The sequence below is a fragment of the Centropristis striata genome, chromosome 3, assembly GCF_030273125.1.
Source record: "Centropristis striata isolate RG_2023a ecotype Rhode Island chromosome 3, C.striata_1.0, whole genome shotgun sequence".
NCBI classification, from domain to species: domain Eukaryota; kingdom Metazoa; phylum Chordata; class Actinopteri; order Perciformes; family Serranidae; genus Centropristis; species Centropristis striata.
Window position 1 is genome coordinate 2425782 of NC_081519.1, and position 12548 is coordinate 2438329.

Consider the following 12548-nt stretch of genomic DNA (forward strand, 5'->3'; position numbering starts at 1 on the left):
ACCATATATTGTCCGTGTGAACACAGCAGCTTTCTGTTATCCTGTTGAATATTTCTATATTTCTATTTCTGTGAGATAAACCCAAACCTCTGAAAATAAACTGCACATGTCTGAGGATTGGCTGGATGTTTTAAATGCTACTCCAGTAACTTCTTGACATAAAAGTCAAGAACCTTAAGTTTAACTCTTTTTTCAAGGTTTAAGAACTAAATTTGACTCAACTTTTTGTTTCAGGCTTCAATCTTGATCATCTGAGATGGAACGAGATGCTCTTATTTTGGAAAATGAGGAAGCAGGAAGTTAAGTGTACTTCCAGAGAGTTTACAATTCCCCACTTTATGCTTGCGGTAGATTTATCTGAATGTGTACTTTTTGTTTTGTTTGTTTTGTCTCGTTTTGTGTGAAATAGAAGCGAGAATAAAAGTATGCAAAAGCAGCAATAACATTTTTTAAACCATATATTGTCCGTGTGAACACAGCAGCTTTCTGTTATCCTGTTGAATATTTCTATTTCTGAGAGATAAACCCAAACCTCTGAAAAGAAACTGCACATCGCTGGATGTTTTAAATGCTCTTCCAGTGCTTTAGATCGTGTGAAATGCATCGTTTTCTGTTCTTTCCAAAAGAAACTAGGCGTGGTGCATGCTGTGCATCAGGAGACTCAATGAGAAAGTGAAAAACATGCGTCATTAACAGGCTAGTGGTGATAATAAACAGAACAGGGTTGATTCGGAACTGATAAAACCTTTATTTCACTTTAAATTGTCTTTTACATTTTGTCCTGTTTATAACATGTAAGGTGAAACTAGAGTTGGATTTTTTTTTTTTAAAAGACATACACAAATCTAGTATTACTTCAATAACCAGGGTGGGGGAAAGGTGTTGAAGGGTTGTTTGTTTTTTTTTGTAGTTTTCTCATTTTTATTGTTGTCCTTAAGCTAAAGTCTAAATTTTCACAACCACGTGCGCGCTAAGCAATAAAACCGTCACAGAAGCAAACTTTTTTTTTTTTGTCGTTTTTTTAGGATGTTTTTTTTTTCCTTTTTATTTTAAGCATAATACTGGTCAGTAAAAACAAAATGATTTGAGATACCAGATATACAGACAGGCTCGGTGCCACATTCACTACTGCATGGGATAATTTTTTTCCTTATAAAGCGTAGAATAACTGCCTTTTTGTTCAGCTAACGAGAAAAAGAGCGGCAGGGAGGAATAATTTTTTTTTTTTTACCTTTTAAACTTCAGTGCATGAAAACATTTGTCCCCAGCAAAAGAAAAAAAAACATTGAGACACATGACTTTTCTACACCTAAAGAGTGGAATGTCGAGATGGTTAGTGACAAGGTTATTGTGACACTGAGTGGATAAGAAATAGAAAATCTTTTTGAAGAGCGAGGGGCTTTTGATAGAGATTTCTCAAAGTGGGTCAATTTGCTTCAAACATAGAGTTTCTCTCTAAAGGCAGAGGGTCGCTGGAAAAAGAGAAACCACGCGGAGCGATTTCAGACACTTCCAACGTGTAGAAATATTGTAAAATGAGCCAGAAAAATGTACCGTTAACCGCTGATCGGGTGTTTTTTTTCTTCTAAATGCAGTCAAAAAAAAAAAGATAATCCAACATGTTTATGAACTCTAGCCTGAATACATTAACCGTGATCCAAACTACAGGTTCTCACTTCCACAAACAGATGATTGGCTGATCGGCTGCCGGGAGATTTGGCTCGACCTGTTGTGGACTCAATGGGACGCTTAAAATCGCTGCTTCCTCATTTGAACTTTAAAAGAAGATTAGCTGGCTTTAGCCTAAAGCACCGACTGAATAAAGTTGTTAGAATAAAGTCGGCTACACCTGTGTCGCAGTGTTTACTGTAAGATGTAACTTCTTGACAGATAAAAAGTCAAGAACCTTAAGTTTTACTTTCTTTTTAAGGTTTAAGAACTAACTTTGACTCAACTTTTTGTTGCAGCTTCAATCTTGATTATCTAAGATGGAACGAGATGCTCTTATTTTGGAAAATGAGGAAGCAGGAAGTTAAGCGTCCTTCCAGAGAGTTTACAATTCCCCACTTTATGCTTGCAGTAGATTTACATGCTGATAAATGTTGGCATGTCTTCTTGTTGGCAGATCACACCGCCACTGCCCCGATCTGTACCGGAAACATGATTTATTTATTTTCTTTTCTGCGGCATGTGGGAAGGTGTACGTGAGACAGATAACCTGTGAAAAAACATAATTTTTCTCTGCTCTTTATTGCATATGCAAGAATCCATTGCACCTGTATGAAATACAACCAATCAGAGCTGAGCAGTGTGAGACACAGCTGTCAATCATATCATTGCTTGTGTACTGCTAAGGTCAAATAGAAGATTCTGTTACTGCATTGCTTATTTCTCACCTCATATGTTTTTAGAAACATATTTTAGTTACTTTTTTAGCTGGAAAATGACAAAGTTTGAGCCCCCTTTTTTTGAAAACAGGCAAATTTTGTCAGCAGAAAGAGAAGGAGCAGATAGTTTCTTCCTCTTTTTGAGGCAGGCGACGTTTTGATGAAACGCTGCCTGCATCAAAAAGAGGAAGAAATAGAATAGAATAATAATCTGGAGCTTATTAGCATGCAGACATCTGAACCAAATTGGGTTTCCGGTACAGATCGGGCAGTGACACACACGATTCAGCAGCGTATGGAAACTTAAAGACTTTCTGTAGACTTTCTGTCAGTACAAGCACTTAAAGGGGCTCATAAAGGAGGGCGGGGGGAGAAAAAAGTACCAAAAAAATGCCAAAAGCATAAAACAGCAGCTGACTGTAACGGCTTCAAGGTTTTCATTGCAAGCAGGTGTTAACGAACAACATCGACAAAACCGTTTTTTGTTTTTCAAAAGACAGATTTACAGTTAAGCTCTAAAAATGTTTTACAATTTTACAGTTTTCAAAAACCGGAAGGAAAAGACTGATTTTTTTTTTTTGTTATAGACACACACACAAAAAGAAAAAAGAGCAATCGCAAGAGGGGGGAAAAAATGAACATGTTAAGGAATTAAAGTTGAGGGACAGCAGTACTGATGTTCAACAGCACCTTGACTGGAGGTGGATCAAAGGGAGCAGGCAGGTCCCGATTATGAAAATCTTCTCAAACATTAAGATGGAATGTATGCTTTTTTTTTTGTTTTTTGGGGGTTTTTAGTAAGTTTTCAAATCAGTTTTTAGCTCCGAACTGAAAATATGCAGAATGGGTTTGAATAAAACTTAATAAATCTCGGTTAAAGGGGGGAGAAAAAAAACTAAAAATAATAACCGGTGAGTGTTTGATTACACAGCAGATAAAACACTTTTGTTTTTAGACTTGTCAGTGTCACAATACAGCCTTGTAGGAGGACCCTTCTGTATAAACCTCAGCAGAATATCACTGCTGCTCAAACACAAACACGCCCCCTCCCAGCTGAATATTGTTTCTGTTTTTTGTCGCCACAAGATGATGATGATCAGGTGGCGAGGTGGAGGAAAAACTAAGCATCACAGTGTTTGTTGAAAATAAACGGACAGTTTAATAACCATTTTTTTTGTTTTGTTTAAATTGGAATAAAACCAGCCATTTGCCAGTACACTAAGAAAAGCCAAAAAGAGAAGGGATGGACAACTATATGAGTGCATTAACTCACTAGAGCGAGGAGGGGGGAGGGGGGAGGGGACAACTATATATGTGCATTAACTTACTAGAGGGGGGGGGGGGAGAACATACTGAGGTGTTAGGAAGGAGGGAAGAGGAGTGAGGGAAGAACAGAAGGAATGGAGGAGGGTAAAACTTGGGGATGTGGCCTCTAAAAGATAATTAATTTTGGAGTTTGGGGATAAAAACCCTCCCAGCGTGCTATAAGACTAGACTGACCAGAGGCCTGCCTTGGAGTGCCATGAACAAGAGGAGGAGGAGGAGGAGGAGGAGGAGGAGGGATGGAGGGGTGATGGAGTAGTTTCTCTTTTTCCCCACCTCCTTTTTTATTTATTCCTTTATTTTTAACATCATCTGTCTGTGAAGGTCAGGTACTATTCATGCTGTTGGTTATACAGAAGGGAAGTCGGGAGGCTGGGCTTGAAAAAGTGGGACGAGGGAATGAACGGGCTGTTTATGTGTACGAAGAGAGGAAGAAGAGAAGAAAGAGGAAGAGAGATAAAAGGAGGAGGAAGAGAGTGGGGATGGGTTAACAGTGAAGTGCGCTCTAGTTCTCTCCGTCGCCGGTTTCGGCCTCGTCTCCCTGGTTTTCTGATGTCCACAGCTGCAGGAAGGAGACAAGAGAAGAGATTTTAGTTCTTCCTGTTTTATGTCAACAGTCCTACAACAACTTTAACAGTAAAATACATCCAAAATACATTAGAAAAGTGCAGCAGCACGAAAGTTCATTACAAAATGCAGCACAAATTTAACCCTCCTGTCGTCCTTCCGGGTCAAATTGACCCGATCTGTTTTGACTATTCCTTCTTTCCTCCCTCCTCCTGCCTTCCTCTCTTCTTTCCTCCTTACTTCCTTCTTTCCTCCCTCCTCTATCCTCCGTCCTTCTTTCCTTCCCTCGCCCTCCTTTCTTTCTTTCCTTCCTTTCCTCCCTCCTTCCCTTCTTTTCTTTCCTCCTTCCGCTATCTCCTTTACTTTCTCTCTTCTTTCCTTCCTCCTGATTTCCTCTCCTTTCCTCCTTCCTTCCTTCTTTCATCCCTCCCGCCTCCATTCCTTCCTCTATCCTCATTTCTTCTTCCCTTTCCTTCCCTCCTTTCTTTCTTTCCTCCTTCCTTTCTGCCCTCTTTCCTTCCTTCCTCCCTCCTTTCTGCCCTCTTTCCTTCCTGCCTCCCTCCTTTTCTCCCTCCTTCCTTCTTTCTTTCTTTCCTTCCTCCTTCCTTTCTGCCCTCTTTCCTTCCTGCCTCCCTCCTTTTCTCCCCCCTTCTTTATTTTTTCCTTCCTTTCTTCTCCTCCCCTTTCTTTCCTCCATCCTCCTTCCTTTCTCTCTCCTTTCCATTCTTTCTCCTTTTCCTCCTCTCTTCTTTCCTTCCTCTATCCTTCTTTCTTTCCTTCCTTCCTTCTTTCCTCCATCCTTTTTTACTTCCCTTTGCATCCTCCCTCTTCTTCCTTCCTTGACCCGAGGACAACAGGAGGGTTAAAAGACAGTTTGTAGAATCAAACCATTGAATTATAGCCGTTTGGATTAAATGTTTAGGAATAACTGGTCAAATGCATTTGATCAGAAAACAAATAAAATACAAAAAAACAAAACAAAACAATACAGCTTTAACCAGTATCATTGATTGTAATCCTGGACATCATGAATCCAGGCAAACATGGCTTCTATAAAGAGTAGCGTCCTTTCAACCAAAATAAACAAAACATTTTTAAATAAACCCCCCCCAAAAAATATAATAAGCCCAACACCTAACATTAACCTGTCACTGGAAACAACTCAGAGGTTATTATAGTTAACGAAATAACCAAAAGTAGAATTGAAAATACATTTTCGTTAACTGAAATAACAATAAAAAGAGTTTTTTTTCAAAAACGATAACTGAAACAGTATTTTGTGGTTACAAAACTAACTGAAACCAACTAAAATTATAGTGAAAATGTCCTTCGTTTTCGTCTTTGTCAACTTTTTTCATACGTAAACCTTTTTGGTTGATATGAAATCTATTTCATCTATCTGGTTTTATGGCTTAATAAACTTATTGGGGCTGAGATGGATCAGACAAAGGAAATAAAGGCAACATTTATTGTGACCTTATTGAGTCTGGCAACCAACAAACACTAAAACTAATAAAAACTAAACTAAAACTAAAGCATTTTCCAGAAAATAAAAACTAATTAAAACTAGCAAACTCACTCTAAAAAACTAAATGATAAAACTAAACTAATAAAACTAATGACAAATCCAAAACTATTATAAACTTGGTGACAACTCATAAGTTTGTCATCATTCACTTTTTATTTTTATTTTAAATATGGCAACAACAGTTGCTCCTAAAAACTTGCATTACATTTTCAATGAGGTAGGATTCTGTTATTATAACTATTAAATACGGTGTATAGGTAAATTATATTTATGTTTTGTAATACAAGAAATGTTTAGACAAGGATTTTAACTCGTCATATTTAAGGAGAGGGGGTGGGAGTTTATACGTTTTACTTCTTCTTACTCCTTTTCAAATATGTATTCTACATGTTAAATGTTTTGTCTGACTCTTTTTTTATTATTTTGTTTTCATATTCGAAATAAACTTCAATTAAGCAATCAATAAAAACGCCTGATTGACAGGTTGCCTTTTCAGTAAGCATGTCCTATTTTACTCGTCCATATTACTTTAAACTGGACCATCATTTACTCAACGAACATCGTGCAGTATTAAAAAAAAACAGACTTGCAACTGGGACCATTAACCTTTTTTTTTTTTGCATCATAGGGCGTTGCCCAGGGCTACTTCCACTTCCTGTACGTGGTCTCAGACCGCGGTTTAAGCCCCGCCTCCTTGAGAAAAACTACCTGCATGTTTAGGTCAGGGTGTCAAACTCATCTCCTGCTTGGTTGGATCAAAAACCAGCAGCTACACCGCCATTTTTAGAATCAGTTTGACACCCTGTTTTAGGTATTTCCCTTCTCTAACACCCCTGATTGATACGATACGCTCGTTATCGAGCCTGTGAGGACCTCCAGCCAAGTGATAACGAGCAGATCATCATCAGGTGTGTTAAATTAAGGAGATACCTACAAAAATACAAAAAATCAGGGTAGCACCTCTCAGAGATATAGTCTGTGTTTAATCCACTGCAAAATATAAAAAATAGCCGCCAACAAATGTACTTTTTCCTTGGTTTGCTGCTGATTACAGTGTCCCAACTGTTTTAGGTAATTACTGAGCCCTTTAAAAATGTTTTAGCTGTAATATCAATTTTAAAGATTTATGTCCTCAGTAGGAACAGAGTGTCATAGACAAGGCTGGGAAATACTTCAGTAAAGTACTATCTAACACATTGTGATCTTGTGTTTTTTATGCATTTTGTTGACTTGTTGTACATGAAACTTGATATTGATACATTAGTCATCTACACTAACAGAAACAGAATAGACTGGAGCCTAGGGCTGGGCGATATGGCCCTAAAAATCACGATATTGCAGGCTATTTTTGCAATAACGATACTCTTGACAATATAAGAAATACTTAAAAAGATATGATTTTTTTAGTCTGTATAAATAATTAAAAATCTAAAATGTAGTTTGAAGTGCAAATCGCAACAGTTGCCAAATACAAAACAACTTACTCTTGACTCTTGAGTATGAGCAAATAATAAAAATATCCATTTAGGGGTTCCGGGGGCATATTTTAATGACATTTTGTAAAGGAGAATAAAGGTTCTTGTATGTTTTATTTAAGGCATCTTATTTTGACAGTCTTCTTGTAAGTTCTGTGGTGGATTCTCTTAACACACTGTGCTCTTATTTTGAAAGCTGCGTGTGTTTAACAACAGAGACTAAGTAGCTTTTTGTGATTAAAACGACTTAGTCGAAGTAGGAACGTTGCCAATATCATGATATGCATTTTTTTTTTTTAAACATAAGAAAAATATACTGATATTATTGTGAACGATATGATATGGCACACCCCTACTGGAACCTTTGCTGTACAATTAAATGCAAGCTTAATAAAACATCCCGTGCATTTTCACTTATGTTTGATTATGATCAAAGTTAGGCTAACACACAGTAAATACAGATGTTCTCTGATACATTTTGGTGCATGAAATGGTCACACACAGTGTGTACTCACAGTGAGGTTGTCCCTTAGTAGCTGCATGATCAGCGTGCTGTCTTTGTACGAGTCCTCGTTCAAGGTGTCGAGCTCGGCGATCGCTTCGTCGAACGCCTGCAGGGACCAACACAGAACATGTCAATACTTCTTAAAAATAACTAACATCCAAGTTAGATTTCTCTCCAGTTCCTCCTCTACGTTTGCTTTAGTTTTCTTATCATGTTAACCAGGGATGGGCAACTTAAATGCTGCAGGGGGCCACAATTTATCATGTTCACTACCACAGGGCCACATATAGGAGCATCACTTAACCAGATATGATGAAACTGACATTTTAAATATGTTTACAGTGCAGTAACTTAACATAGTTCATGCTCAAATGCATGTTTAACAGTATAAATATGAATACAAAAGGTTTGAAGCAAATAAGATTTCATGTTTTTGGTAATTTTGTGTCTTTTTTTGTTCATTTTGCGTCTATTTGTGTCTTTTTTGTGTTTATTTTTGTCTTTTTTGTTCATTTTATGTCTTTTGTTCATTTTGTGTCTTTTTTTGTTCATTTTGTCTTTTTTTGTTCATTGTCTTTTTTTGTGTCTTTTTTGTTCATTTTGTCTTTTTTGTTCATTTTGTGTCTTTTTTTGTTCATTTTGTGTCTTTTTTTATTCATTTTGTGTCTTTTTTTGTTCATTTTGAGTCTTCTTTTGTTCATTTTGAGTCTTCTTTTGTTCATTTTGAGTCTTTTGTTCATTTTGTGTTGAGTTTTTTTTGTCATTTTGAGTCTATTTGTTTATTTTGTGTCTATTTGTTTACAGTGCAGTAACTTAACATATTTCATGCTCAAATGCATGTTTAACAGTATAAATAGGAATACAAAAGGTTTGAAGCAAATAAAAAATAACCACTTACTGTGATTTTTTTTTTTTTTTCAGTGCAAGAACAGCAGACCAACATTAATTGAAAGAAGTAATTTTCTGCATTTTTACACTGCACTTTTAAGATTTCATGCTCAAATGCATGTAGTTGTACTGAGGGCCACTTCAAGTGAGGGTGCGGCCCGTATGTGGCCCCCGGGCCGCCAGTTGCCCATCCCTGATGTAAAGTAACATGTAGCAGCCTTTTGAGCCAAATTATTCTGAGTCGAGTTGGATGTTGTGATTTTTTCCCCCACAGTGGTGTGAACTTTATAATGCTCCACTAGACCTGAGTGCTTCTGTTAGCGAGTGTCTACTTTTCTCTAGACATAGTCTCTTGAGTCTCAGGGTTTAAACTGGTGACATGTGGAGTCTGTCAGGTTTGGAGGACTGCAGCTCTGCCAGGAGAAGAGCTCAGCAGCTGGAGGGACTCTGTTCCAACTAGCAACCTGTCTGTCCACCTGTCCCTCACCTGTATTACAGGGGTGGGCAATTAATTTTCCCAAAGGGCCACATGACCAACACCACGAAGGTTGCAGGGGCCGGACCAAAACTCTGAACTAAATTCTGCTCAATATTAATGTAATCGCTTTATAAAATACAGTAAATTATCTGGTTTTGAGCTGCTACTGATAGGAATACATGTTATGATAAGACTGTTAATGTGGAGTAAATCAAATATAGCAGTAAAAAGTAGTAAATACTCCAATCACTATATCACTTTAACATTTACTTTAAACACAACTGTAAATGACCTTTAGCAAGGTTCCTATTGGTGTTTTTGTATTATATAGTTTGTTTTTCATGTTTGTACATTTTCAAGGTGTTTTACAATGTTGTGATGCTTTTATTTTGAAAAGGTGCCGTCCAGTGTAAAACGGGTGCTTTCATTTTGAAAGGTAGTGGCAGGAAATAACCGGTAGAACGGTTAAATGAAAAATAATAATAATAACGAGTGCGTCATAATTCATATAAAGTTGATATAAAGTATCTAAAAGGCTTCTATAGTGGCTGACTGACAGGACACAAGGTTTGTTAAAGTTTATTTATTCTGTCATATATATTAGTGGCTATATTTGTTGTCTTAACTATGGTAAAAGTGCTTGTTAGCTCTAGTCTAATGGGCTGGATGTGGCCCGCAGGCCGCCCATTGCCCAGGTCTGCTGTATTACCATAAAACATGAGGGAAATAAGGAAATGGTTGTGCACCCACCTGCTTGGCCAGAGCGCAGGCCTGCTCTGGCGAGGTGAGGATTTCGTAGTAGAAGACGGAGAAGTTGAGGGCCAGGCCCAGCCGGATGGGGTGTGTTGGCTGCATGTCCTTCTTGCTAATGTCGAAGGCCTGCTGGTAGGCCTGCTGAGAGTTCTCCACCGTGTCTGTAAGACAGAAAACACACACATCAAACACAATTACACACTGTCATCCTGGACAATTCATCTAAACTCGACAAATGGTTGGTTGCTCCCTGAGCCTCCTACGGTGCAGGAGAGGATCTTATAGTAAATGACATTTATCTTATGGAGAGGATTAGCTTCTCCCTTCGCCTTTTTTTTGGGGGGGGGGCTATTTTGTCCATTTTTGAATCTTTTTTTTGGGTTATTTTGTGTCTTTTTTGGCCATTTGTGTATTTTTTAGTCATTTTGTGTCTTTTTGGTTGTTTTGTGTCTTTTTTAAATAATTTTATGTCTTTTTTCACAAAGATAAATGTGTTAAACTGTGGTCCAAGTGGGTTAAATATGTTAATCTGGAACAGACAGAAGGACTGTATGGATGACCCTCTAATGCCGTTTTGTACTTAAATCATTAGACCCAATAAAACATTAAATAATAGTTTGTATTACTAACATTTCATTTCGAAACTCCCTGGTGGATAATTTATTTTTCTTTTCTTTCCTATTTGCACTTTTACATATGCATACCTTTCCCAGTTTGTTCAAAATGTTCAAATGTAAAACACTTAACTTTCTGTATCTTGTTTCTTGTTTTGTAAACAAAAAGTGTCAGTTGGTGTAACCAGGTACTTTTCCCCCATAAAAATCTGATTATATACAGGAAAATAAATGTGAACTAAAATGAGAAAAACATTATGGTATATAACAAATTTTACATAATTTGTCAAAACTTTAGAAAAAAATGTTTGTTTTAGAATATGTTCTGCTCAATATTGACGAAATGTGTAAATGTAGAAATACTTAAAATCATTTGATGTCATGTTATGATGATTATTACATGTATAAATCCACTTAAATACACTGTAGGTGATAGGGTTGTCAAAAGAATCGCTATTCAAAAAAATATCGATACTAAAACGTATGCGGATACAATACTCATTTTCAAAAGTATCGAGTATCTGAAGCTTGTTATCATAGTTGCAGTTTCTTTTTGCACAACTGTTTTTATTATAAATATTTAACCTGTGGTTCTGTTAATTTTTACATGTTGCATTTTTCTTGTTAATAAAAATATTTCTGTTAAATTTTGGGGTCTTTGATACTTTGTGGTATCGAAAATGGTATCGAGTATCGAATATTTTCCTGAGCATCGGTATCGAGTTGAAAATTTTAGTATTGTGCCAACCCTATTAGGTGGATAAAGAATTTAATATTTATCATTCTTTTGTGGTTACACCATTTGACATCTTGCCAACCTTTATCTTATTTATCACTGAACCTTAAACTCTATCAAGAGGAACCTGTTTTACTGTGAGCTGCAGTGAATATATTCCTCTGAAAGCTACAAACGTGCTGCTCTGTGAGGCTAAACTAGAGCTACATGCTAACATTAGCATCCATGCTAACAGCTGATATTAACCAGGTCTGCTGTGTTTACTGTCTTAGTGTGTTTAGCACTAAATTAGCACTAAACACAAGCTATAAATGAGGCTGATGGGAATGTCATTAGGGCTGCTTGATTATGGCTTATTTTGGTCGATACTGAGAAAAAGATTATTAACATGATTACTCAATGACTTTGGAAACAAAGAGTCTGTTTCCGTGGTCTTGGCTCCAGTTGAACTAAACCTGCCGCTGCCGGGCTCAGAGAGACTTTGGGCTGTTGGAAAGGGCTGAAAGCTCTCTGTTGGAAACAAACAGGGCTGATTTATAATGCGGCTCATTAATATTTTCCTCGTTTATCTTGTTATCATAATTGTTGGAAGCCAAAATTGTAATTTAAAAGTAAAATTATATGAATTACGCAGCTCTAAATAACATTAGTTTTGCATATTTTAGCTATGACCTGAAGGGCACAGTAAGAAGGTTTCTCCTTAAAAACAATGTAAAAACTCTTCATCACTTATGACGCAGTAGGAGTGTGTGTGTGTGTGTGTGTGTGTGTGTGTGTGGCAGTGTCTGTATCTGCAGTGACCCCGAACTCTGCCTGGAAACAAACTTTTAACTCTATCTTTTTGGGCTATTTAGTCCATTTTTTAATCCTTTTCATCCTGCCTGTATACACCACTAAAATCATTTTGTGGTCATTTTATGTCTTTTTTTAATCATTTAATGTCTTTTTTGGGTCATTGTGTGTCTTTTTTGGGTCATTGTGTGTCTTTTTTGGCCATTTTGTATCTCTTTTTAGTCTTTAGTTTGTGTGTCTTTTTGGTTGTTTTGTGTCTTTTTTTAATCATTTTGTGTCTTTTTTGGTCCTTGTGTCTTTTTTAAATCATTTTTGTATCTTTTTTTAATCATTTTGTATCTTTTTTTTAGCCATTTTGTATCTTTTTTTTAGCCATTTTGTGTCTTTTTATAATCAGTTTGTCTTTTTTTGTCATTTTGTGTCTTTTTATTCAATTTGTGTCTTTTTTTAATCATTTAGTGTCTTTTTTGGGTCATTTTGTGTCTTTTTTTTTGGTCATTTT

General features: G+C 36.7%; 1 protein-coding gene across 1 annotated transcript in view; it reads right to left on the reverse strand.

The window, feature by feature from the left end:
* Window positions 1-806: 806 nt before the first annotated feature.
* Window positions 807-12548, reverse strand: part of ywhaba (tyrosine 3-monooxygenase/tryptophan 5-monooxygenase activation protein, beta polypeptide a) — a 38286-nt gene continuing 26544 nt past the window's right edge. The window contains exons 5-7 of the mRNA XM_059330262.1: window positions 9902-10065; window positions 7796-7891; window positions 807-4272 (exon numbers count right to left, since the gene is read on the reverse strand). Coding sequence (XP_059186245.1) covers window positions 4216-4272; window positions 7796-7891; window positions 9902-10065 — 317 coding nt within the window. The 3' untranslated portion in view covers window positions 807-4215. The remainder of the gene's footprint in view (window positions 4273-7795; window positions 7892-9901; window positions 10066-12548) is intronic.